This window comes from Giraffa tippelskirchi, chromosome 2 (assembly GCF_054371585.1).
Source record: "Giraffa tippelskirchi isolate mGirTip1 chromosome 2, T2T-mGirTip1v1.2.pri, whole genome shotgun sequence".
NCBI classification, from domain to species: domain Eukaryota; kingdom Metazoa; phylum Chordata; class Mammalia; order Artiodactyla; family Giraffidae; genus Giraffa; species Giraffa tippelskirchi.
Window position 1 is genome coordinate 36,020,103 of NC_137276.1, and position 27,504 is coordinate 36,047,606.

At 38.2% G+C, this 27,504-nt stretch overlaps 1 protein-coding gene across 11 annotated transcripts in view; it reads left to right on the forward strand.

The window, feature by feature from the left end:
- The window catches only part of IDE (insulin degrading enzyme), a 111,208-nt gene that overhangs the window by 74,156 nt on the left and 9,548 nt on the right, over positions 1-27,504 (forward strand). For 7 of the 11 annotated variants that reach the window (XM_081554401.1, XM_081554406.1, XM_081554430.1 and 4 more), the window contains exons 8-21: positions 257-349; positions 776-867; positions 1,828-1,908; positions 3,668-3,771; positions 8,514-8,616; positions 10,526-10,648; positions 12,425-12,507; positions 15,734-15,878; positions 18,366-18,476; positions 19,402-19,522; positions 22,548-22,639; positions 23,633-23,744; positions 25,369-25,536; positions 27,122-27,394. In XM_081554401.1, coding sequence (XP_081410527.1) covers positions 257-349; positions 776-867; positions 1,828-1,908; positions 3,668-3,771; positions 8,514-8,616; positions 10,526-10,648; positions 12,425-12,507; positions 15,734-15,878; positions 18,366-18,476; positions 19,402-19,522; positions 22,548-22,639; positions 23,633-23,744; positions 25,369-25,536; positions 27,122-27,394 — 1,701 coding nt within the window. Of the gene's footprint in view, positions 1-256; positions 350-775; positions 868-1,827; positions 1,909-3,667; positions 3,772-8,513; positions 8,617-10,525; positions 10,649-12,424; positions 12,508-15,733; positions 15,879-16,371; positions 16,517-18,365; positions 18,477-19,401; positions 19,523-22,547; positions 22,640-23,632; positions 23,745-25,368; positions 25,537-27,121; positions 27,395-27,504 lie in introns of all 11 variants that reach the window. The other 4 variants (XM_081554402.1, XM_081554410.1, XM_081554390.1 and 1 more) reach the window with 1 other exon arrangement.

The following is a 27,504-nucleotide window of genomic DNA, read 5'->3' on the forward strand; positions in this document are numbered from 1 at the left end:
TAGCACTTAAGCACAGTAGTCTACTCTTGATTTGGGAAATGATTTGAGGAGTCCCAAGAAAAACTCCCAACCCCCAAAATTCCTTGAATCTTTTGCAGTGTCTGAAACTGCTTTTCTGAACTGATTTTTGCCCAGTCTTTTCTGCAGAATGCCCTTCTAGTCTCTTGGGAATGTATAGAATGAATTTTTTTTTAAAAATTCCTTGTCTTAAAAGAAGACACACAGCAATCACGTTGATTTCCTTTGAATGTTACAGGCTGGGTAAATACTCTTGTTGGTGGGCAAAAGGAAGGAGCCCGAGGTTTTATGTTTTTTATCATTAATGTGGACTTGACTGAGGAAGGATTATGTAAGTATTGGCCGTTTTTGAATAAAAATTGATCTTTTATGATTAAATTTTATTAATTTATTTATGCTCGGATCTGTTTTTTTGTTGTAAAGCTATAAAGACTTTAATTCATACCGTTTTATCTGTTGTAACTTGGCCTCCATTTCATGGGTGATTTTCCCTCCTTAACAACTGATCATTATGTTGCGTTTGTAAAATGTGTACTTGACTTTTTATTTGCTCATTTATTACCCCAAAGTCCCTTATGTCACAAATCCCAGATCTTGGAAGGCCATGTATGTGGGACCCTAAACCTAGTCACAGGGAGGTGAGAAGTCCATTTCTAAGGGGGGCCATCTTCTACTTACCTGACTTACCTTAGGAGTAAGCTCCTTGCTTTGAAGGATTGAACACTGAATGGTTTTTAAGTGTGCACTTTTTTTCTAGTACATGTTGAAGATATAATTTTGCACATGTTTCAATACATTCAGAAGTTACGAGCAGAAGGACCTCAAGAATGGGTTTTCCAAGAGTGCAAGGTACTTTTTGTTTCACCAAAATTTTTCTTATGGAAAGTTTTCAAGAAACAAGTATATGTGAGTTAATTTAAATGTAAGGCCCAGTGAAATTTTTAAAGTTTTTATTTTTCCTAATTTAAACTCTAAAATTTTGAAATGCATAGTAGCTTTAGTTAAGGCCTAGTCTTTTTTTTTTTTTTTTTTTAAGGCCTAGTCTTAACTAGTCTGATTGGTTACCTGAAGCACAATTAAGGATTAAGGCATCAAGTAGCCTCTTTTTAGGAGGAAAAGGAAAGAAGCAAATAGATTGCTTTTCTATCCCTGAGAAGAAAGCCAGGAGTTTCTTGAGCTTTTGTGTATCAGTGTTTACTCCAGTTCTCTGTCTGAAGCTGTATCTAAAATTTGTATTGAACTCTCAAAGAAACAATGAATTGTTATGTATATGATTGTGTTCTTAAAAGTGATTTTATTGTTGTATGTAGGGAAAAGCCTGTCCTTTTTTTTTTTTGCATAAAACAAAAGGTATTTGTCTTTTAAATTTTTAAAGTCTTTTAAGAGTTTTTTTTTAACGTCTACTCTAAGATCTATTCAAGACTGAAATGTATTTTGTTTAAAGGTATAATCTCTGTTTGTGAAACTTAGTACAGTAACTTCTAATCAGGCTATAGTTCTCTGAGAGGGTCAGTAAAATCATCATCTATGCAACTGATGAATCTCACAGGGTTCCTTCACAGTTTTCCTAATTCTTCGACTAATAGTTTCAACAATTTAGCCTATAGGATCATGTTCTCTATTTGTTATTTTCATTCGTGTTCTGTACATATCTAAATCAAGCATAGCCATTTTTTCAGAAAGTGTTCTAGTTACATATGGAGGAAAACGGGAGGAAAATGGGAGGCAAACCAACCCCCACTGCCAAGGAAAAAAATATTTCTAAATAACAGGTGACTTATGTCTAATTGGATTAACTTTTCATTTTAGGACTTGAATGCTGTTGCTTTTAGGTTTAAAGATAAAGAGAGGCCACGGGGTTATACCTCTAAAATTGCAGGAATATTACATGTAAGTTTATTGTTATTTTACTCTATACTTTGGCACATAGAGTGTTTCAGTGATCCTGTATATGTTACTTTCAGTACTACACAAATGATAAAAATTGAAGCTACAGTGTAAAACTTTAGACTGTGTAGCAACTAGTAAACTCTGATGTGAAGACATATTTAAAATCTTGATTTTCATCATCCTGAAAATCATCGTCTGTAATATTTTCACTACATAGACATCTTGCTTACTGGCTTTAAATATTTTTCAGTTTTACTATGTGTCATGTGCGACTTATGTGAAAGCTATAAATCACCCACTTTTCTCTATTTCCGTTGCTGTCACCCTAATATGAGCTACCTTCATTTCTTACCTGGATTACCGTCATAGAGTCTTACCCGAGTTCCGTGTTTGCCGTCTCCCTAGCATTAGTGTTTTCTCCCCTGCCTGAATGATCTTTTGAAAACCCAAATCAGATTATTTCACTCCTCTGTGTCAATCCTTTCAGTGGTTTCCCATCAGAGTTGAAATAGATCTAAATTTTTTACCTGACCCATAACGACATCTGACTCCAGACTCTCTCTGACCGAATTCCATACCACTCCCCTTCCCACCTCTCTCATTCCCATTCCACTCCAGCTATCCTGGCTCTTTGTCTAATCTTTAAGCATTTAGTTTGTTTTTCCCTCTCAAGGCCGTGTCATTTGCTGTTTTTTTTCTGCCTAGAACACTTACAGTCTTTGCTTGGCTAGGTTCTTCTCGTTTGGGTCTCCACTCAGATGTCTCTCCTTTAGAGATGCCTTCCCTGACCTCTCAATCATGACCCTGCCCCTTTTAAATTTTCTTTATAGCATCTTACCAGTATAATGACAGTATTTGTTTGTTTATTGTCCGCCTGTCTCCCAGTTAGAGGACTTCCCTGGTAGCTCAGACAGTAAAGCGTCTGCCTACAATGCGGGAAACCTGGGTTCAATCCCTGGGTTGGGAAGATCTCCTGGAGAAGGGAATGGCAACCCGCTCCAGTATTCTTGCCTGGAAAATCCCATAGACGGAGGAGCCTGGTAGGCTGCAATCCATGGGGTCGCAAAGAGTCGGACACGACTGAGTGACTTCACTTTTACTTCACTTTCCTCCCAGTTAGAACATGAGCTGTTTCGAGAGCAGGGATGTCATCTGTCTTACCTACCATCGTACCCACAGCAGCACCTAGAACAGTGCCTGGCACAGAGTAGGGTGTTCATTACATACTTGTTGAGTGAATTAATCAGTCTGTCTCAGTAAGTTGCCCTTACTAAAAAGCGTCTTCCACATTATTTTTCTTTAGTAACTGAAAATATAAGCCATTTTTCCTCCATAACAACTTTATAAATGCTTGTCTGATTTCATTCATTGAAGTTTGAGTAGAAATTCTATTAAAATATATATATTTTATATTAAGAATTCTTTAGATGTCAGCGTTTAATCACCAAATTTTTTTTTTATCAACATGCAGTTTTTAGCTAGAGGTATAACTTGTTCCCTGAAAAAATGTACTTGTTCTCTATAACATAAGTGTATTTGGGGATTAACAGTAAAATTATCCCACAATGTGAAATTGCTTAAAGTGTGGTAAGAAGGAGAGAAGATTCAGAAATCTTGACAATGAAATAAAATTTAATCAGAGGGAAGGGGGGGTATAAAATAGAGGATTTAGTGTGTTAGAGATCTGTTTGCTTTAATAAGTTAAACTGTATCATAGCCTTGCACATTTTACTTTTGTATTTATTTTCCTTTTAAAAAGTATTATCCCCTAGAAGAAGTGCTCACAGCTGAATATTTACTGGAAGAATTTAGACCAGATTTAATAGAGATGGTTCTCGATAAACTCAGACCAGAAAATGTCCGGTGAGTCACCCTACAAATTTTACTGTTACATACTAGATTTTCAGTGCTAGTTAGAATCTGAAAATTTGAAATTGTGAATAAAATGCTTTTAAACTTTTTATCAAGCATGATTACAAAAGTAGAGAGAATCAGTATAATGAACCAATACCAAACTTCAGCAGTCAGTACATGGCTAGCCTTTTTGATCTTTACCCACACTTCTTCACTTACTCATCTTCCAGTCTTGATTATTTTAAGTCAGTATCTTGAAAACATGAAGATCTTTTTTTAAAAAAACAATAATAATTTTATTATGAATAAGATGTAATAATAGATTGTCTTAACCTGGCTTCATCCTAACTCTAACTCCCAAAGTGTCAGCTCATTTATCTGGTTTTGTAAGCAAGTGAGGACACCCTCTGTTTTTTTAAGTGGAAGTAAGGATTACAGTCTCAATGCTTCTGACTGGCCAGTGGTTAATCAGGAAATCAAAAATTGGAGGAGCTGTTAGGCTAACAAATATTTCTATTAGAGGCGGATCAGCCCTAAAGCGCTTATGAGCTACCACATGATATTTCTGCCTTAAAATTGAATTTCATCTATATTTTCTAAAAGTCAAGTATAAAAGGAATACGTTTGATTGGCACATATTTTGCATTTTTAATTTTTCTCCCCTTGTGAGCACATATTTCCAAAATTCTGGGAACTTGGTGATTGAGTAAATATGTTTTTTGGAACAGTCATTTTATGAATAAAATCAGCAATCTGATAAAACTTTTTGAAAAAATCCTCTGACAGAACTGTTCTATTAGTCATTTTCCTAGTTACCATTGTTTGAACTTTTTCAGACATATCCTAGCAACAAACAGTAGAGAGATTAAATTAAAAGAAATATTATTGGTGGTTATACAAAATCGGTACATGTGGTAAAATGACATAAAACTATACACACACATTGTACCAGCAACAATTTCCTGGTTTTGATATTATAATAGGTAAAATGTAACCATTGAGGGAAACTGGGTAAAAAGGACACAGGATCTCCCTGTACTATTTTTACAACTTCCTAACTATAGAAATATGTAATTATATCAAAATAAAACATTAAAAAAATTTTTTAAGTATTTACAATAGCAACAAAAGCATAATATATTTAGGAATGAATTTAATCAAAGATGAACAAGATCTCTACACAAAAACTACAAAACGGTGCCAAGAGATATTAAAGACCTTGTTCATAGATAGGGAGACTTGATTTTATTAAAATATCCATCCTCTCCGGTTTGATTCACAGACTCAATGTAATCACAGTCAAAGTCCTAGTAGGCTTTTTTCCTTTAGATATTGGTAAGCTGATTCCAGAATTCATATGGATCTACAGAGGACTTAGATTACTTGGAACACTTCTACACAGAAAAAGAAAAGTTGGAGGACTAAAACTGCCAGATCCGAAAGCTTACTCTAATGCCATAGTACTTAAGATGATTATAGTACTGTCATAAAGACAGACAAATAAATCATTAATTTTTGTGCCTAGATTTTTGTGCCTTTTTTCTTCCTCCGTTGTGTATCTTTTAAAAATATAGTTTAATATCATGATATTGTAGAATTCTACTAGTAAGAGGATAGAATTTATCTAGTTGAATCCCTTTAAAAAAGTGTTGAAACTGAAGCCCAGAGACTTGCCTAATTTAGATCTTAACTGTGATTTTGGCAAGATCTCGAAGAAAGAGAGTCATGGTATCAACCAGAATTTGTTTCTGATGGCCAGGTCTGTGCACTTCCTACTAATTCTTTTTTAAATTCATCACAGTTACCTGTGAAGCCTCTTCTCATTTTTGGCTGTCTTCCCTCTTTTCTGTCTCAGGGGTTATTTGCAAAAGTGTCATGAGAATTCATCCCTTGGGAATGATACTGCCTTTTAATGTCTGTAGTCAAGATTATTTTTGAATGGTTCCTATCAGCAGCGGCAGCTATTCGTTCCTCTGAACGCTTCTAAAAGGCTGATTTGAACTCAGCAGTCAGCATTCATTCTATCCCACTGTTTCTTTTTCTTAGTATTGTAAGTTTCAGTATGAAACTAAAGGATCATTTTCTCTCCTATTTCCAAGGATCCTCTCAGTACTATGTGCTGTGCTGTGCTTAGTTACTCAGTTGTGTCCGACTCTGCGACTCCATGGTCTGTAGCCCACCAGGTTCCTCTGTCCATGGGGATTCTCCAGGCAAGAATACTGGAGTGGATTGCCATGCCTTCCTCTGTTAGTACCATATCAGTAGCCAATTCTTTGTAGATGGAATTAAAGAATAGCATTGCCCACACACACACATTTAGGAAAAAACTCATAGAGACTAGGTTGTTTTTTTTTTTCTTAGCATAATTAGGTTTCCAGCAGATAGTCTAAGGTGCTGCAGTGTCCAGGCCAGTTTTTCTCAGTTGTCTGCAGTTAAACATACTGTAGCTCTCTGTGGTGTACCTCAGTTATTGTGCCTTTTTTCTCCTAACTGAGGTCCTCTTGTGCTTCCACACTCTGATTTGTAGATTTCTGTATGTTTGACATGTGTCTAATCTGTCTCTTCTGTTATTTCCCCTTCATAATTTGTTTGAAAATACATACTCTATCATTTTATTTCAGTTTTTAATTCCTCGATGATACGCTAACTCTTGGGCTCTCTTTTTGTTAGGCCAATATTTGGTATTTACCTAGCTTGAGGAGCCTCATGGTAACATTTCACCTGTTACCGATACACTTTACTTTGGTATCTAACTATCCAAATCCCTCAGGATTGTACCTAGTAAATCGCCCTTCTCCCCCTTTTTTAACTTACTCGTCAGCCTACATTGTCTGCTTCTTTCTGTGTCATATAGTCATCCTCCAGAACATTTGGCAGCTTTCCCTGAGTTTTTTTCACTTTCTCGTTCAGAAATGAGTTTAAAGTTTCCTTGTTCCAGAAGGCAAGTCTACTGCTGAGTGAATGCTCCAGTCTTCATAAGTTGTAATCAATCCCTTGTTCAGTATTCTCATACATGGGGCTGTCATTCAGGGAAATCAGAGCCATCTATGTAATAAACTTTTTCAAAATCAAGCATCTCATGGAAGAGAAGATGGGAATACCACCTCTCTACCATGTAATTCCACTTTCTAATGCATTTTTGAGGTGTCTCCCCAAGAATCAATCCATTCATTCTTTGAGAAATCAACAGGAGTGGAAGCAGTTTCTATGACTGAGTCTTAGCTGGCTCTGTCATGTATTGAGTGAATGTCCTTAAGAAACATCACATACTCTTCATGTGGCCATGTGAGCTCTGTATACACTACACATACCCCTCATAAGGGATTCTCAAATTGCCAACATGGATACAATATCCAAACTCTTTCATCTGTTAGACCCTTGGATTCTTTTATGTGTTTCTGTGGAACATATTCTTATTTAGCATGTTTTCTAGAACTGATAGTGGTCAGTGGCAGCTAGACCAGATCAGGAATACCATAAACTAGAAGATTAAGTCAGTCGTTCTAACAGACAGGTGAGTCAGATTGCTTGTAATATTTACCCTGAAGCAAGTGAGAAGGCCAAGTCCAACTAGCCAGGTAGACTATTTTATCTAGAATGAATAAGAAATAGATGGTGGTTCTGACGGTCAGGCATTGGAGTTGAGGCAATCCAGTGATGGGCAGGTGTTTGGAACACAGAGATGAGGATTCTGAAAATGAATGAGTGTTCAGTAGAGGGGAGTTTTGACTGCAAGGAGTGGATTTTCAGCTGTGAGACTGACATTCAGAGACTGGAACCTCACCTCTGGGAGGATAAGTGAGAACAAGCAAGAATAGACATGAACCTAGTTGTCTGAACTGGGACGTAAAGAAGTGAAACGAATAACAGGACTGACTACATGGCAAGCCTTCCAAGCTATTGGCCTAGCACTCTATCGACACGATTCGAAAGGATTGCTCCCAGTCTGGCGTTGAGCCAGCTAGTTAGAGTGAAATGATACTAACTTTGATAATTAAAAGGCAGCAACCTTCCCTAGGACAGGAGTTCCACTGGTACAGAGCTTCTTTGGCTTCTTTGCTTATAATCTTCTGACATTTTACCTCTGCCTTCCCTCCCTAAACTATTTTTTTCCCCTTCTTATTTCTCTTCTGTAAAGTTCCTACTATCCCATCAGAGAAAGAAATGTTTTTCTTGGTCCTGTCCCCATCTCCCCTGGCAGCAGGAAGGCCAGTGTAAATGTAATACATACAGTTAATTGATGGTAGTGTCTGGCAGAAAAAAGAAAAAAAAAAAAACAACAGAGTACAAATTAGCAAGTTACAATGAAAAACTGTTTTTAGGTTTTTTTGGTTCTCTGCATGAGCCAACAAGTTTTCTTAGCCATTCTTGTAACCTTGGGCCTGAGCTGTTCCCCAGGAAGGAGTACTTTGTTGTGCCTTTTCAAAGACTATTTTTCAACTGACCTTTGTTCCTTTTTTTTTTTCCCATAACTACTCTTCTTTTAAGATTCTAGTCAATAGCATTCATAACAAGAATCTTCTTTGCAAGCAGTTTTTCACACCCAAAATGATGGGCTGTAATCAAAGGGTAACAGAGACTGATCAGAGACTGCTGTACATACATAGCCATTTCATCTAGCCTCACAGAACTTACTTGGTCTTAGAAGCCCAACACATTCTTGGACATTTATTCATATTTTCATGAGTCAGATTCTGTAAATTTATATATACAACATGAATGTATAGATTTTTTTTCCCATCTATTTCTAGGGTTGCAATAGTTTCCAAATCTTTTGAAGGAAAAACTGATCGCACAGAAGAGTGGTACGGAACCCAGTACAAACAAGAAGCTATACCAGACGAAGTCATTAAGGTAGGGTTAACCCATCTGTGAAGAAGCCTGATGTGTGAGGGACACACAAGAACATGAGCTCCCTGGATCAACCAATTCCCGGCCCAGAGTGTGGAGAGGCGTGGCCCAGCACTGTCTGTACCCTCCCAAGAGCAGTAAACAGGGAGGTGGAGAGCTGGAGCTTAGGATTTGCATGAAGAAATGACACCATAGCCATCTTCTCACATGTCTGCCAGACCAGCAGGGCTGTCAAGCAGACTTCAGCCTCATGCAGTCAAAGATCATTGGAGTTCAAAGTCCACAGGGATGCAAAGGCACCAAGACAGGCAGGAAGAGGTGGAAACAGGGGACCTGAAAGACAGATGCAAGGGTTTCTGAGAACTCATGACCTTGCTCTGAACACACATGGGGAGCAGTTCTGGGATTCATACTGTCTTCAGCTTAGGAGGGGCTATATTTTATGCCTCATATTGTATTATTGCTCTTTTTGTCAACATCAGATCATCACAGTTTGTTTCAAAACAAGTATGTATAGTAAATAGTATGTTGCTGGTGTTATACATCAGGAGTCAGGATTTTGTTTGTGAGTCTTATCTACTTGTCTAGTACTTTTTCTTTTTTGGTTTTCCTCGGCTATGTAGCTTTGAGATTGTGTCCTTTATTCATGGGAAGACATCAGAAAGCCTTGCTCTAACTAAATACTAGTTAAACTTTAACAATAGACATTTCTTAAAGATAGCAGGGTAATGACAAAATGGAAAAAAGAATTTAAGAAGAAAGTTATTACTAATACTTCTCTGGCATAGTCACAGCACAGAAGGAAATGACTGAAACCCTTTAGTGTGTGACAATGTGCATCTTACTAAGCTGTGAGGGTAGCTGATCTCCCATGGGTTAGTGCTGGGTGTGAACTAACCCCAAAACAAGAGAAAACCCCTGTTCACCAAATTCTGACCATGACAAACCTGCCCCAAGTGGAAATTAAAACAAATTGATCTGGAAGCTCAGCAGTGAAATTACTTGCTGAGTGCTTACCGCTCTCTATGATTCAGCCATTCTGGAGACTTAAGTTGCTACTTAGAAATAATGTGGTCAACTTCCCCACCATCCAAGTGCCAAAAGATACAGATGCAGGAACCAAAATAGAACTGCAAGAGCTGCACAGCTATGCGACACAACGGGAGACCAGATTACTGAACCCAGAAGCACTGGCAGTTGGTTGCTTTTTTTTAAATAATAAAGTCTTAAAAGTCAGAATTCATCAGTTGTGGCCTGATCAGTCTCACTTAGCTTTTGGAAGTACCCATGGAACAGACCCAGCCTGCAGGTTGGGTCAATCCTATTCTACAGTTAAGCTGACTTAAATCTCAGCTTTGTCGTTAACCTTAGGCTTGAAATACTGGTCCACTTGGAAATTCACATGGTCATCTGGGAGAGGTGTGGGCCAAGCTTCAGAAGTGAAGTGAAAGAAACCCTCTTTAACCTAGTTTTCAAGCCATACATGCAGGTAACTTAGTATAGCTGAAAGTTTAACTCTTAGACTAACCACCTATTGTCTGGCAGTTGTGGAAGTATGTCTCTGTGCAGGTTATTCTCCATTCTCTAAAGAGCTAGAGCAAATGTGATCTTCATACGTTAGCCTCTGCATTCCATAGTCTCCGATTGTTCCTTCATGTCAGCTGGTCATTTTAGAGATGTATAAAGAAGAAAGATAGATAAGTGTAAAACCTTGATTAGTTCCAGAGATTCCAACTCAAGTTTCATGAAAAGTCAGTGCTACATTTTGGAAGTAGCCTCTATATATGGTGGCAAAGAATGCTGACACTTATTTCCTTATTGTTTGCCCGGATATTAAGCAAAATGAGTGTTTTAAAATCTTAAATCATATTCTAATCACTTTTGTTTGTGTGTTTTTTCACTGTTCATCCAGAAATGGCAAAATGCCGATCTCAATGGGAAATTTAAACTTCCAACGAAGAATGAATTTATTCCTACAAATTTTGAAATTTTATCATTAGAAAAAGAAGCAACGCCATACCCTTCTCTTATTAAGGTAATATGTTAGAATCAGTGATATTAAAGTTAGGGGAAAGACCTATTACATGGAGGGGACTACAGAGATGGTTTCTTGCATTTGGTACTATGTTGATTTAGGGGGCTCCCACTCCAGAGATAACAGAAGAGTTGCAGAGATAATGACTAAAAAAAAAATTAAAAGGCTAAAAATGTCAAAACAAACAAAACTGCTGTATAGCATAGAATCTAGGGAATTGTTTGCTTTGCAGAAAATAAAGTAGTAAGTCTGGACTATAATTCATCTGTTGAAAGATACAACTCAATGTTGAAAGCCTTTTTTCCATGTTCACTGAAGACCCAATAAGGAAGTAGACTTATGCTGCATCATGAAAGTTAAAGATATGAAAGAATCTCTAAAGCCTGGAAGAGAGCATATCCAGGGGAAGCTGTTGGATTTCCTGCCCTTATAAACAATTCTTTCTCATTTTGGAAGAGTGGCTATATGAAGTTAGTGGAGTTATAAGTCCGTGGAATGAATGATTGAGAAGGGAGTTTTCTTTCTCCAAATGTTCTTGTCATGTCATTATTTCGCACCTTGGATAGATTGTGTGGGAAAATGGGTCAAATTATTACAGCACATCCTCTTTTCTAAACTTTATCTCAAGTAACTAGATTATTAGTAAGATAGTCATTTTTCTTTTAAAAATTACATTTTAATGAGTTAAAGTTTAGGTTATTCAAAGAGAAAGCTTATTTACTTTTCCTAATTTTTTGTGTGTTTTAAATAGGCCATCTTAGCATAAAGTAAGGAGAACACTAAACCATTTATGTCTCTTCTCAGAGTTGCAAGGTAGTTTCAAGTGAACTCTAAGAAAATTTATATAATTTGGTATGAATGAGTGAGTGGAGAGTCGAGGGAGTGGCTTATTTATTCATCCTTGGCTGTATTAGTTATCCATTGCTGTGTAACAAATTACTGCAACATTCAGCAGCTTAAAACCACAAACATATATTTTTTCTCATGCAGCTTCCAAGGAACAGGAATCTGGAATTAGCTCTGTTGGGTAGTTCTGGCTCAGGGTCTCCCATGAGAGAGACAGTCAAGCTGTTGGATGGAGCTTTGGTCGTCTGAAGGCCCAACTAGGGCTGGAGAAGTCTTTTCCAGGTTTAGTTGTGTGGTTTGGGGAAGATCTTAGTTCTTTACTGTATGAGCTTCTCCATAGAGTTGCTTGACACAGCAGCTGGCTTCCCCTAAAATGTGAGATCCAAGAGGGAAAATGAGTGATTGAGATGGAAGCCGCAGAGTCTTTTATAATCTAATCTCAGAAGTGTCATACCATCACATCTGCCATCTTCTGTTGGTCAGACAGAGACCAACCCTGGTCCAGTGCAGGAGAGAGGACCACACAAGGGTGTGAATTCCTGCAGGCTGGGATCCATGTGGCCCACCTGGGAGGCTGGCCGCCTCATACCTACCCTCCAAGGACTCCTCCATCTGCCTCCTAGTGTCGAGAAAGATAGGGACAGGATGGTTGGTGTTGGTTTCTCCTGTCTGTCTCTTCCTCCACTGGGTCCCCATCTCTTTGACCCAGGATGAGATAAGATAATTTCTCTCTGCTGCTAGAGTAACCAGTCATCTCTCCAGCTTCCCATCTGCTGTCTCTTGGAGAGTGCTTCAGAGCCACAGACAGTAGCCTCTCCAGAGCAAAACTCAGCTGTTGCCTCTGTCCTCCTCCTCTTGAAGAGAGATTTGATTGAAGATTTTTGTCAAATGTGCCTATATTTCCCTAAATATATTGTGTTTCCATTACAGGATACAGCTATGAGCAAACTCTGGTTCAAACAAGATGATAAGTTTTTCTTGCCCAAGGCCTGTCTCAACTTTGAATTTTTCAGGTATGTAAAATGAATCTAGCTACAAAGCTCCCTATAAAAATCAACATTTCCCAACTAAAATAAATAAATTAATAATAAAAAAAATCAACATTTCTAAAAGTTTTCTTTGCTTCCTTAAGTACCTATGTCTGGAAATAAAAGGAATTAGAATTATTTAGCGTAGACCAGGGAAGGCTGCATCTTCTGTTAAATGGTATTTTAGGAGCCCAGGTTGTTAATTCTTCCTTTCCTTTGAGGAGTACACTCTTCAACTGAAATGATTTATGCTAGCTATTAGGAGGATCTTCCTAACCTTGAGGATTTTGAATCTAGGAAGGCTGTAGATTCACCAGAAGTTCACTGAAAAAAGATTAAATAATCCAGAGTGTTTTTTTGTTGTGGTTTTGGTTTTGTATTCCTAGAGCTTGCCCAGAAAAAGAGGTAGTAGTTACTAAATGATCTTGAGTCCCTTCCAGCCCTTTAATTGTGTGGAGCCCTTAGATATTGCGTTCTCTATTTCTGACTTGGTAGAAGATGTTTAGTAAAATTTATGAATAATGCTACTGTTGCAGTGATTCCTCAATATAAATCTTTAGTTCATCTCTGTCTTCTTTATTTGTGTGATAAAGTTATCATTCAATTCAAATTTTACTCTGTGAGTTTGTACTCTGTAATTTTATATTTCTAAAATTCAGTGGTCTGTGTTTTTGTTTTTTTTTTAAAAAACCCTATTGTCATTTAATATAATGTTCACTATGATGATCAACTTTTTCATCGATTTTTGTTTGATTTGCTTGGCATGAAATTAAAGCTGAGATGTGTTTTAAATGTTTTGGAAGAGGGAAAAAGAATCTCTAAGTAGAATGCTAATAGTTCACCAACAAGTATGTTGAGATTGTAGAGATAGGAACATTGTTTATTTATAGCATGAGGTTCATAGATTATCTAGAGCTGCACAGAGATTGTTGCTTTTTGTTTTTTGGGTTTTTTTTTTTTAATATCAAACCTGGACTTTCTGATTATGACTTACTATTGGCAGAGAATATTACAAAGCTGGTTTTAGTTTTTGGTAGTTAAAAGTGAAATTTTTTAACACTCTAAGCAGCTTGCCACACTTTGCCATTTGACTTCTGTGGTTTGGCTTCAGAATATCTTTTGAGAGACCATTTGACATTTTCACATTCTCTAAACTTCCCAGCGTAGTTCTCAGAATTAAAAATGTCTGCTTCCCACCAATCCATCTTGGTGTTCTGGTCCCTCTAGAGGTAGACACTGTTAAGTTTCTTGTACATTCGTATAGAAATTTTCTGTTTGTATATATCCTTTTAATCTTTTCAGAAATAGGATAGTATCATGCATACATGTAGTTTTTAAAACTCTGTGATCCATATTTAAGCACGTAACATCTGGTTACAAAATATTTTTAAATTAACAAGTGAACCAGGATTTAAGCATTCCACTTGAATCATGTTCTCTTTTAAAAGTTCGTTTAGGACTCTCTCCAGTTCACCAGCAAGGCTGGTGTTTCAGAACACTTCTTGGAATTGTGTTCTGAGCTTTAGCCCTATGGCTTTGAACTCCCAGATCTGGCTTTGTCTGGCTTTTCAATTCCACCTAAGGGTGGCTGTGAGGACAAGCCCTCTTGAGGATTCCCTCTTGTTTTGGTGCTTTTCCTTTTGTGAGTTGTGCCAGTAAGGTTTCTGAACTGCTATTTACCTAAAGAAGGAAATCTGTCATTGTGTATAATAAATACTTGAAAAACTAAATGACAGAGTACTATTTAGATTTGCCAGGTGGAGAATGTTTGTATAGCTTTAGGATTTTCTCTTTGATATTAATTTCTCTGGGGGTAAGCATTTTACCCCTATTTTTACTTTATTATCAGCTTTTGATAAAATTGTTGCTTTGCTGTCAGTGCATTGGTTATATTTACTGTGCTATGGATAAAATGAAACATATAATTTGCTGCCAGACAAACCAAGCCAAGAGGATGCCTCAGGTCCTTTGCACTGGCTCTTTCGTCAGACTGGAAAGTTCTCCACTGATATCCCCAGAGCTTGCTCCTTTGCTTCTCAGGCATAGATGTCACCTTATCATAAGAGAGGCCATGATTAGCAATTTTATAGAAATTAGTAATCTTCCTGTCCTACCTATCACTCCTTTTCCTCTTACCCTGCATAATTTTTCTCCATAACACCATCACCACCTGAGATATCATATTTAAATGTGTTATTTGCCTCCTCCAACTAGACTCTAAATTCTATGAGGTCAGGAACTCTGCCTGACTTGTTCTTTCTTTATTCTCAGTACCTAGAGGAGTGCCTAACATTGTAGTAAGAATGTAGTACGTATTTGTTGAATGAAGGAATCTTTTACTTGCTTGTCATAAAGGTAAGCAGTGTCACATAGTCAAATGAATAGGTCATTTGACTTAAATCTGAATCCTAACTCTGTTGCTACCAGCCCAGGTGACATGAGGAAAATGATCTTTCTTATTTGAGAAATGAAGATTTAAAATCAGGTGATCTCTGCAGTCTTGCACTCTAATTGTTTCCTCTCTCTTGTTGCTCTTTCTCACTTAAAAATTTTCCTGTTTTATATAAAAAAAATTTCCTATGTTAATATTTTTTTCCTGGTTCTGGCTGCAATTATCTGATGGATATTATCTATTCCTTTACTGATAGTGTTCTGGTCTGTTGGTTTAGGTGGAAACTCAGAGATATGATAACATTTTCACAGCTGTCAATTTTTCTCTTCCAAGTCTGTTTGTCTCTTTGAAGTTTATGTAATCAGCACACACAAACTTCTCAGTCTCATCCTTCTGTCCACCGTGGGTATGTATGGCTTGCTTAGAGGAAGAAAGAGAATGTACAGATGCTGTGTCAGCTCTGTTGGCCATGCCTTCTCCTACCAGTCTAAACGCAGACATGCATTTTGTCCTGTTCCTACTCCTCACCTACCCAGTGTTTCTAACTTGTCAGTTCTACCATGCCATCTGGGGTAATAAGCAATTCCTTTTCCCTCTTCACTACTACCAGTACACATGGCATATTTCAAGCTTCTTTGTCAGACATCTTGTTGTTGTTGTTGTTTTTTTTTACTCATGAGAAGAGACAGATTCAAAAATTCAAAGCGTATCTTCAGGAAGTTATTTTAACCAGTGTTCAGTTCCTTGATCCATCTCGAAAGGCCATATCACATTGGGAGGTAATAAATCAGCTATTTTACTGTCAACATTTTCTTCCAGCCCATTTGCTTATGTGGACCCCTTGCACTGTAACATGGCCTATTTGTACCTTGAGCTCCTCAAAGACTCACTCAACGAGTATGCATATGCAGCAGAGCTAGCAGGCTTGAGCTATGACCTCCAAAATACCATCTATGGGATGTATGTAAGTACCCATGTCTTAGAGCCTTCCACTCATCAACATTTTTTATATTGATTTGATGGAAGCATTTTTGATTGAGGGTATGAGTTTAATTTCTTTTTAAAAAATCTTTGTGGCTAATCATATTTTCTTATCATTTAATTTTTAAGTTAGCTCTTACTCTTAAGTATTCAGCAATATACCATTCATATTATGCAAATTTTCCTTGATTTCTTTTTTTTTAAGCATCTTTCATCAGATCATCATATTTTTCTCCTCAAAACAAAATTGGACCCTGATTTAGGTTTAGATCTCACCCATTCTGTATCTGAAGTCTTGGTCTTTGATGATAGAGAATGAAGTCTTCCTGACATTGTAAAACAGAAGGTTGGCCTATACTATTTCCCTAGAAATTCAGATCATGAGGCTGCATATTCATACTCTTCGGTCATGTTTCTTCATTACCATGTCACTGCTTGAGGTATCAAAGCATTTCTTTTGTTTTTCTTTTTGTTAGTCGCTACATTTATGCTGATCCTCTCCATTGCAACATGACATACCTGTTTATCAGGTTATTGAAGGATGATTTAAAAGAGTATACATATGCAGCACGCCTCTCAGGTTTGAGCTATGGCATTGCATCAGGAATGAATGCAATACTTGTAAGTAAAATGAAAACCAAAGAAAAGGCGTCACACCGTTTAAGCATTATGTTGAGCTTGGGAAAACTATTAACTTCTGCATTTTAAACCAAGAAGATTGATGGTTTTTTCCTTGCACCTTTTTAATGATTGGAGAACTCAAGTTAGTATTAGTTCCACTAACAAACGATTTAGTAGAGTTTAGTGCATTTTATGAACATGTATGTGTGCTACATTTATTTGCATGTTCTTCTGCTTGAAACATTTAACATATTAATCCTGAAAGCATGTTGTTCTTCCCATATATTTGAATATATTAGCATCTGTAAGTGAAAGATACCTGTACATGTTGCTATTGTGATGCTCAGTTTTACTTATAAGCTTCTTTGTTGTTGTTTTTTTCCTCTGTTGACAATAGTAGTAAGTTCGTGTGTTCAAACACATCTGACATTTTTATTTAATTTATTTTGTAGCATTAACTACTTTTAAATGTGTTTTAAAATAAGTGTTATTAAATGCATCGCAAGAAATAACTAGATTCTTTCTGTTGAAATCATTTCTCTTATGTTTCCAAACTTACACCTCATTTCCAAATTAACATCCCTCTTCTGGCACACATTCATCTTCACTTTTCTTGAAAATGTATTGTATGTTTCCATAAAAACTAAAATGAGAGCATGTGCTGTGTGCTGTTTCTAATTCTATACAGAAGGTCTTAGGTTTTTAAATTTTATTTGCAATGACTTTTTTTTCTTCACACAAGTAACTTTTCTGGTAGTTTCTGTTTAATGTATAAGAATGTATGTAACTTAACCATTCTCAGAGACTAGGGAATTTGGAGCCCAGAGAACAAAGTAAAATTCAAATAGGAAAGTAATAATCTATGGCTTATTTTTCACTGTTGACTTTTAGTAGCATATTAGCATTCAGTTAATCATTTTAATTTGTGACAAAATGGGCCTCCTGCTAGTTGTCAGTCTGGTTCCCACAGTTCATGATGTGCTCTGCCTGGTCAGTGACCTTCACTCTTGCTGAGGTTCTTGCCTATCAGTTTTCATCAGGTGGAGACTTCCAGAGATATTCTAGTTGCAGCGTATTCTCTACTGCTGTGGGTGCCACCATGTGGCAACATAACAGTAGAAAATAGGCTTTCCCTGCTTTTCAAAATGTTATGGTTTCAGAGACTATTAAATTATCCTCAGGCAAAATCCAGGTGGTACATACAGGATATCCTTACTTCACATCTGTTTTGCCACTGGCTTTTGGTACATCAGCAGAACTCATTAAACCAGCAAGTGGTATGACATATGGATCCTTATTGGGCAGCTCAGAACAGGAAAAGTGGCAAAATGCCACATAATACAAAATTGGGACTGCCCGATTTCTTAAAAGATGATTTTTAAAGATATTTAAATATAAACACTTTGGGGGCATATCCAATAGTTTGCTAGATAACACTCCCCTATGATGTTTACCTTCTTAACACACCTATAAAAACCTTAAGCCTGTCATTCCTTAGAAATTCTTTTAGAACGTTAAACTTAAAACACTTTCTATAATTAATGTGATTTAATGAGAACTTGAATTTTGATGATATAGTGTGTGCTGCCATAGTTTGGCACCAGGTAAGTTTTCTTGTTATTGTTTTTGTTTAGAAAAGCAAAAATATGCTTTTGGGCCTTAGTAAATAAAGATGGTTAATGTTATCTTCCTAAATGTTAAACTGTATTTATGAGAAAGGAAATTCATTTAATTTGTTTTATTTTTATTTTGATACACCTGGTTTGGGGATTTCCTAAATGTTTAAAAGTCAAATTTAAGTTGTTTCATGGTATTTTTAGACTTTTAATATCCTGAACTCTTTCTGTAGCTCTCGGTGAAAGGTTACAATGACAAGCAGCCAATTTTGCTAAAGAAGATCATTGAGAAAATGGCTACCTTTGAGATTGATGAAAAAAGATTTGAGATTATCAAAGAGGCAGTAAGTTTTCTGAACTTATTTTTATTTTTTTAATTCATCAGGTAATATTGCCATGTTACGAATGTTTTTGAGAAAGAGGTGAGGAGGAAAAGAAGCATTCATAACTCTGTGTCAGTCATTTCATCCTGTCTTTGCTAGATCCTATATTTTTCCCAGAAAGAAAGCCTAGGAGAGTCTGGTGAACACCTTGCCCCCTTCTCTATAGGGCCTAACAGCTAGGATAGCACTTTCTTTCAGAAGGGAAACTGAGGTAGATCTAGTAGCTTTCAGGGACTCCTTGAAGATTTTAAGATTTCAACCTCCATTTAAGAAGAAACTTGATTCTACAGGCTGGGACTTCGGCCTGACATGATAGCCTTGTCACATTAGGGCAGACTGTTTAGGCTTGATGTATCTTCCACTTAAATTCAACTCATGGCTGGCCCAGTAGTGAATATATGGGATGTATAGCTGCTTTAAAAGCCAAACTATGACCTTCATTGTACACCCAGAGACATTATCATCAATTTTCAAATGAAGATTCAGTAGTATATATATATACATACACATAGCCATGTTTCTTGATTAGGCTTTGGGGATGACCTTGTAGTGAAGAATTAAAGGATGCCAAGAGCTGGAGGCCCTGAAAACTGGGGACAGCTTCTGAGGGATGAATGAGGTCCCACAGTGACGGCTGTACATGTGAAGGAAGTACATGTCAGATGCTGGGGGTAAGGGAGCAGGACAAAGGAAAAGCATGCTCTTTATTTTAAGGATCAGAGGGGAGTTTGTCTAATCACATAACTTCAAAAAGGAGGAAGAAGCCAATATCCCACATCCCAGTAGCACACAATTTATGCAAATTGAAGTTTGATTATAGCTGCTCTTTTGGAATGATTTTAAAAGGATGGGATAAAATTAACAGACCCCTGTCTTCCTTCCCTAGTATATGCGATCTCTTAACAATTTCCGAGCTGAACAGCCTCACCAACACGCCATGTACTACCTCCGCTTGCTGATGACTGAAGTGGCCTGGACTAAAGATGAATTAAAAGAAGCTCTGGATGGTGAGACTCTTTCTACTTATAGCTTGATGCTTTCTTCATTGTTTTCTAAAATCATTTTGGTTTATCCTATTATCTACTGTTTATGCTTTCTAATAACTTATAGTTCCATTAAAGAAACCAACTGTGTATACTTCCTTTCTTTCTTTCTTTTTTTTTTTTTAACAAAAACAGTGGTAGCCTTTGAAGTGGCTTTTGTATTCAGGCAGTTTAACCACATGTGCTGTTTTCAACATGGACCCACAACAGTTAGTTACTACTGTTCATAGATTTCTGCAAATGACAGTGTTTTGACCCAAGAATTTACCTTGTTAATGTTGAAGTTTTCAGAAAAGGAAAAAAGAGCTGAGCTTAAAAGCCTTATCACATAGAAAGAATGCTTTGGCATCTGTAGATCTATTCAGTTTGGTTAAAAAATGGAAATTATGTAAGTTAGCCTAAAAAGTCATCTTTTGTTGCTTTTTTCCTAAAATCTTAAATCTGATTTTCAGAGGTTTTGCCTGAAAGTCCTAGATTCCTCAAGGGCAGTGAATTATGCCTTCTGTTTGTTCTTTTTATTTGGTATTTATATTATGCCCTCAGTGTGTGTCTAATGAATGTCTATTCAATGGAATGAAATTACTTTCAGGGTTTTACTAGAAAGAATGTAAACTGATATCACCCTTTATTGTTGTTTTATCTTTTCCACTTCTCAGCATTGCGCTACCAATTAATCTTCCTTCCTACATGCTCAGTAATAAGAAAAAAGAATACTGTTGAATTTTTAATAATTTTTATGACAAATCCTTACTTATTATGTATCACTGTGCCTTTGATGTCTTCAGTGATAAGTCAAGAGCAAAGTATTGAAGGTCATTATTTTATTGGTTGCCTCAGGCACTGGGTAGGCATATAGATTATAAAGTTCATTAACTAGAACAGTATTGACTACCTGCCTGCTTGGCACCAGGTACCAAACCTCAGGTGCTTGAGACTTAAATATGATGAGTTAGGTGGGGTTTCTTGGATCAAGGCGCTCCAGTCTAGTGGCAAAGCATAAATGTAAGCAGATTATTTTTGTAGAGTCAAAGAGACTGAGTGCTGAGGGGGTCTAGTGAAAGGGCCTTCTAGGGCAGTGCAGTGCAGTGGAGTGGAACCCATATGTACTTTGGAATTAGGCCAAAATTCAAATGCAGCTTTGCAGCTTACTAGCTTAATGACTTTGGACAAGAAATTTAAATTCTCTTTAGTATCTTCACCTCCCCCCACCCCTTGGCCACCGTGCATCTTGTGGCCTGACCAGGGATTGAACCTGGGCCCTTGGCAATGAGGGTATGCAATCCTAACTACTGAACTTTCGAGGAATTCTAGTTTTCTCACCTTTAAAATGGGAATAATAGCATATAATTTACAGTTTATAACATCTATAAAATGCCTGATGCATACATACATAGTAAGCACTTGTTAATTCCCTTCCTATTGGGGGCAGGAGGAGAAGGGGACGACAGAGGATGAGATGGCTGGATGGTATCACTGACTCGATGGACATGGGTTTGGGTAGACTCCAGGAGTTGGTGATGGACAGGGAGGCCTGGCGTGCTGCAATTCATGGGGTCGCAAAGAGTCGGACACGACTGAGCGACTGAATTGAACTGATGTCTGTCTTTAAATTTTAATCACTAGCGTTAGCATCCATTGTAGCATTTATTAGCATAATGTCCTAACAGAAAAGGGACAACTCTTCTTTACTGAAGTTAGTTCAGTTCAGTCGCTCAGTCATGTCCGACTCTTTGCGACCCCGTGAACTGCAGCACGCCAGGCTTCCCTGTCCATCACCAAGTCCCGGAATTTACCCAAACTCATGTCCATTGAATCGGTGATGCCATCTAACCATCTAACACCAAATTAGTGGATAAAAGTTAAGTAAGGACAAGAAATTTGTATAGTATCAAAGTATTTCCTCCAAAATAAATATTTAAATTATAATGGGAAAAGTAGGTGTTGGTGGGGTGGCTCCCCTGGTGTCTTCCTAGTTGCTTGAGAAGTATAATTAGTTACTTAATTACAACCAAAAGATTAAAGTGGCTCAGGACTTACAGGACAGACATATGGCACACAACATCATAATGAGGTGATCAGTGTTTTCATCATCTGTATTACAGCATGTCAACATCACGTGCCCCCAATGTGAGAAAGACACATTACCTCTCGGGTGTTCTTCCTAGGAGTACATAAATCCAATTTAATAATTGAGTTATTAAAGCCCAAATAAAGGGCATTCTGTAAAACGAACAGTACTGCTCAAAAATCTTAAGGTTGTGAAAGACAAAGAGAGACCAACACACTGTTAAGGATGGGAGGAAACTAAGGACTCATGACAATTAAATGCAAGGTAGGATCGTGGATTAAATCCTGGAACAGAAAAGGGTTCAATTCAGTCGCTCAGTTGTGTCCGACTCTTTGCAACCCCATGAACCGCAGCACACCAGGCCTCCCGGTCCATCACCAACTCACAGAATTTACCCAAACTCATGTCCATTGAGTCGGTGATGCCATTCAACCATCTCATCCTCTGTTGTCCCCTTCTCCTCCTGCCTTCAATCTTTCCCAGCATCAGAGTCTTTTCAAATGAGTCAGTCCTTCGCATCAGGTGGCCAAAATATTGGAGTTTCAGCTTCAACATCAGTCCTTCCAACGAGCACCCAGGACTGATTTCCTTTAGGATGGACTGGTTGGATCTCCTTGCAGTCCAAGGGACTCTCAAGAGTCTTCTCCAACATCACAGTTCAAAAGAGTTACTAGTGGAAAAACTGAAATCCAAATAAAGTAGATTTATTAGTTAATAATATTGTCCAAGTGTTAACCTATTAGATTTGATCAGCATCCTATGGTTGTAAAAAATCTTAATGTTAGAGAAAACTGGGTGAAGGGTATATAGGAACTCCCTATGCTATTTTTGCAACTCTTCTGTAAGTCTCAAATTATCTCAGAGTTAAAAAAAAAAAAGACCTCATAGGTAGAGCTTACAATTTCTTACACCTGTTTGCAGATGTCACCCTTCCTCGCCTTAAGGCCTTCATACCTCAACTCCTGTCACGGCTGCATATTGAAGCCCTTCTCCATGGAAATATAACAAAGCAGGTGGGTGATTGAGGATTTAGCAATCTTTTATGGATCATTGCAACAGAAATTTTACCCTATTTGTTTTAAGACTACTGACTAACCACCACAGTGTGGCTATATACACATTAGGGTTGACTTGGCCTTCTCTGCCCTCTGCAGGAAGGTAGGGGAGGGTATACGAAGAGTTGAATGATCCTGGTTAACTGGGGACCTACTTTCACGGCTGCCTTCCCTGTTGTTGTCTGCCTCGTGCGGTCACTGGAGGAAATGGGAATAATGGTCCCTGTTCTAGAGCAGCAAGACTCTATAGTGGATAAGAGCACATAGTGTGGAATCAGCCCGGATTCAAATCCTGACTCAGCCAGTTACAAGTTATGTAATCTTCTGAAAGTGTCTTAATCTCACTTAATCTCACAGAAAGAATCTGTGCTCCATTTATCAGTATATTATGTACAAGGATTAAAGTAAATAGTACATTCCAAGTGTTTAGCACATGGAAAGCTAAACAGAATTTAGAATTCCCATGGTAGTCTGTCTCAAGAGCCCACACTCTCTGGAGAGCCACTCCATTATTTTGTCTTCAGAACAATATGCTAAGGTCAGGTGCTGTTAAGTGGCTGAGAAAGGATTCTTCCCTGGGTCAGTTCTATTCAGAATAAAGCCTCATGCTTACCTCTTTTGCTTTGCTGTAACCCCAAATATCTGTGGTGAGGGCCATTCACTTGAGACCAACTTTCCATCAGCGATACCGCTCCAACATCGAGATTGGTGTCGGTGATTGTCTGGGTCTCTCTTTCTCCTCACTACCACCTTACTGACTCTGTTGCAGATCAACAAGTTCAGTTTTTATCTCTTTGAGCAGGATCAAATGTACTTAAGGTTTAAAAATCCACTTTGATAAAGTTGGTTAGTTTATTTCACATGCATGTTGTTTTCATATTGCATGGGCTGCTGTCTAATCAAGATACATTTGTGGTTTTGTAATGTGCCATGACCTGCCTTTCTCCACAGGCTGCGTTAGGAATCATGCAGATGGTTGAAGACACCCTTATTGAACATGCTCATACGAAACCGCTCCTTCCAAGTCAGCTCGTTCGGTACAGAGAAGTTCAGCTTCCGGACAGTAAGTGGAAATGTTCTATCTTTGGGAATGGACTGCTTTGACATAATATTGTGTGTGATTACAGGTGGGTTGAAGTTACTTGGATGATAAAATATAATTTTATGGTAAAGATCTGCTGGGACTCTCTACTAATTTATAGCTAAAAATAGATAATTCTGCAAGAAAATTATCTATAGGAGGGCCAAAGAGGTGAAGTTGGAGGCAGGCAATTATTTTGAAGAGAATGATACTGGAAGTGACTGGCAATTGAGCGTAGAGGAGTGAAGAAGTGAAAAAAAATCACAAAACTGAAGAAGTATTGACTGGGAAGCATGTAATAAAATTTACTTATAAAAAATGGAAATTAGAATTAGGAGCCCATAGGAATTGGCATAAAGAATTGATAATAATATATGGGAGTTTGCAGTGTTGGGTTACTTTTGCATTAACAATGATTTCTCATTATTTTCAATATTGTTCAGAATTGTATAGTGGAAAGTATATTAGACCAGTGATAAGAAGCATTGGTTTTTTTCCTTAAACTTTTTTCTAAAAGTAATTGCTTGCTCTTCTGACCTCCCAGCACAGGTTTTCTGAACCTTCCTTCTTTAAGCTACTCAGCACTTCTCTCACACTGGGATTGAAGTGCATCTCCATCTCCCTTGGTAGGCTGTACATTTCTTAAGGGCTGGGGTCTGTGTCTGGCTCACTTGAGTAGCTACTAAAGCATTACCTCAGCATCTCTTCGTTGAATGCTCCAGGACAGCTTGAGCACAGTGCTACTGTTCTGCATAGCCAGTCATCACAGACCGGGTAATGGCTCATTTTGAACTTAAGCTTCTTCCTCAGTCACTACAGCATGGCAGAGAGGAAGAATCAGGAACTGCCATTCAAAAACCATTGAACGTGGTAATCAGGCAATTACTAAACACTGTATTTGCTCAGTCGCATTTACTGCTTATGAAATAGTTATCAGATCATAAAGCATGGCCATCTGTTTACAACTTTGATGAAGTACTTGATCAGCATATCTCAGCTCTCTCCATCATCCAACTGTATGTCCTTGGATAAGTTGCTCACTTCTTAAGGTCTCAGTTTCTTCATCTCTAAAGTGAGACGTCAGACTGGGTCATCTCTACGCATTGTACACATATGTATAAATTTGTGAATTGACCTTCAGCGTGGGTTTTGGTAAGCAATATTGAATTGAGTGCTAAATAGATAATGGCACAACTAGTGGTTCAAAAAATTGTTTTGCATGGTTATTAAAACATAGGTTGTATTTCTATTGAGTTTCTTATAGATATTAGCTAGTTCTAATTTAGTATGTACACTGTATTGTAGATTTCATTAACGATGATCTCAATTAGCATTAAAATTTACTTAGTCATAAAGTGGGTCTTTTACAAGTATTTTGCCCTTTAAAGTCATTGAGTGTTTATGAGGGCCTCCCAAGTACAGATCACTGTATTAGGATTCCCTTGGGTAAGTTGAGTTTCACATTCTTAATGAATTAATTGCAGTTTGGAACTGCCAAAAGACAACAGCCAAACTGAACAACTTCATACAGACAAACAAAACAGTAAGTTTGTTTAAACCCTAAAGAAGTTTTTGAACATGTCGCTCTCTTATTGAAACTTCCTAGGAGGATGGTTTGTGTATCAGCAGAGGAATGAAGTCCACAATAACTGCGGCATTGAGATATACTACCAAACCGACATGCAGAGCACCTCAGAGAACATGTTTCTGGAGCTCTTCTGTCAGATCATCTCCGAGCCTTGCTTCAACACCCTGCGCACCAAGGAGCAACTGGGTGAGTGGGCAGCAAGGCATAGCAGGACACCTCACTCCTTGAGGAACAGCTATTGTCCTCGAGAACATTCTCCACATGTACAGCCCCCTGTCATGATGCTTGTGGGGACTCCACTTCTAGAAGATAAGCAGTTACTATCTCATGGACAGTAGAGCAGTTCTTAAGGAAATGACATGTGTTTACATCACATACGTGTCTATATAGAGGTCATTTTGGGTGGGGGAAAAGGATGCTAAGGGCAGGCTGTTGGGGGTGACAAGGTGGGAAGCAAGTCATCCAGAGAAGCTTAGATTTACTGAATTTTGGGTTCCTTAAGAGGTCGGGTATTTTTTATTCATCTTTGTATCCCAAGCCTGGGGCACATAGAAGGTACACATAGAAGAAGTCACAGTAAGTGTCTTTTGAGGAAATGTTTCAGGCAGTTTTAGGCACTGTTAAAAGCCTTGGGGATCCTGGAAAATTTGATCAATTTGGTCAAAAAGAGCAAGCCCCAGTAATGTGCTTTGAATAACCAATGAAAAAGGATTTGGGTGAGTTTCTTTAAAGTAACAATCTTTTTTTAAACTACCACCATGATAGATGCTGGACTGCAAAAATGGGTAAGTTTTGGATGGTCTTTCCTTTCATGGAACTCACAATCTCATCAGGAAGGCAGACCTGTAAGGAATAATTGTAGTACAGTGTGGCAAATGCTACTGCTGCTACTGCTGCTAAGTCGCTTGAGTCGTGTCCGACTCTGTGCGACCCCATAGACGGCAGCCCACCAGGCTCCGCCGTCCCTGGGATTCTCCAGGCAAGAATACTGGAGTGGGTTGCCATTTCCTTCTCCAGTGCATGAAAGGGAAAAGTGAAAGTGAAGTCGCTCGGTCGTCCGACTCTTAGCGACCCCATGGACTGTAGCCCACCAGGCTCCTCCGTCCATGGGATTTTCCAGGCAAGAATACTGGAGTGGGGTGCCAGTGCCTTCTCCAAATGCTACTAAGAGTGTTCAAGCTCTAAAGGCGATGCTGGAGGTAGTGAGGTGTGGTTCAGGGTAGAGCAGAGGAGGCAAGCCACAAGTGTGTTTAGGAAAGATACAGATGGGAGGTAGCAGAGGAGCTCACAATGGGAGCATGACCTTCAGTTACTTGGTCTCTAAAGATTTGCAGCCTGAAGGAAGTTGATCCAGGGGTAGGTTATCTAACCAGAAATGCAATAGTGGAGGCAAGTTCACATAAGGAACTTGGATATAAAAGGAAACTAAGCTAGGACAATGGTTAGGGGATGAAATGAGCTCTGCATTTCATAGGGATGAGAATAACTTTAACAAGGATTGAAGGGGATTAACTGACAGACAGTGAGGTGCTTGGGAATGTTGAATAATGAATAGGGGTTTGTGACCTCCAGCTTTCCAACTGTTCTTCAGAGAGCTCTTCTGCCCTGTCCTTAGGAACTGAAGATATTTTCATTGCTGATTTCTTCAGAGGTGAATAATATAAAGTCCTAAAGTAGATTGTATTTGCTCTGACAGGATAATTTTTGAAAGAGTAAAAGTGACCCATGTCTGAGATGCCATGGTCCTGACTGTCTGGTGTTTGTGTTTCAGGCTATATCGTCTTCAGTGGGCCACGCCGAGCCAACGGCATACAGGGCTTACGGTTTATCATCCAGTCAGAAAAGCCACCTCACTACCTAGAAAGCAGAGTGGAAGCTTTCTTAATTACCATGGAAAAGTCCATAGAGGACATGACAGAAGAGGCCTTCCAAAAACACATCCAAGCATTAGCAATCCGTCGACTAGACAAACCAAAGAAGCTATCCGCAGAGTGTGCTAAATATTGGGGGGAGATCATCTCCCAGCAGTACAATTTTGACAGAGGTAAGGCACGATCAGGGCCCCCACATTCAGGGCATGGAAGTGAAACATTTGAGGGCGTTGATGCTATTCTGCAAAATGGTATTCATTTCATAGGTGATGTTTCAGGACAG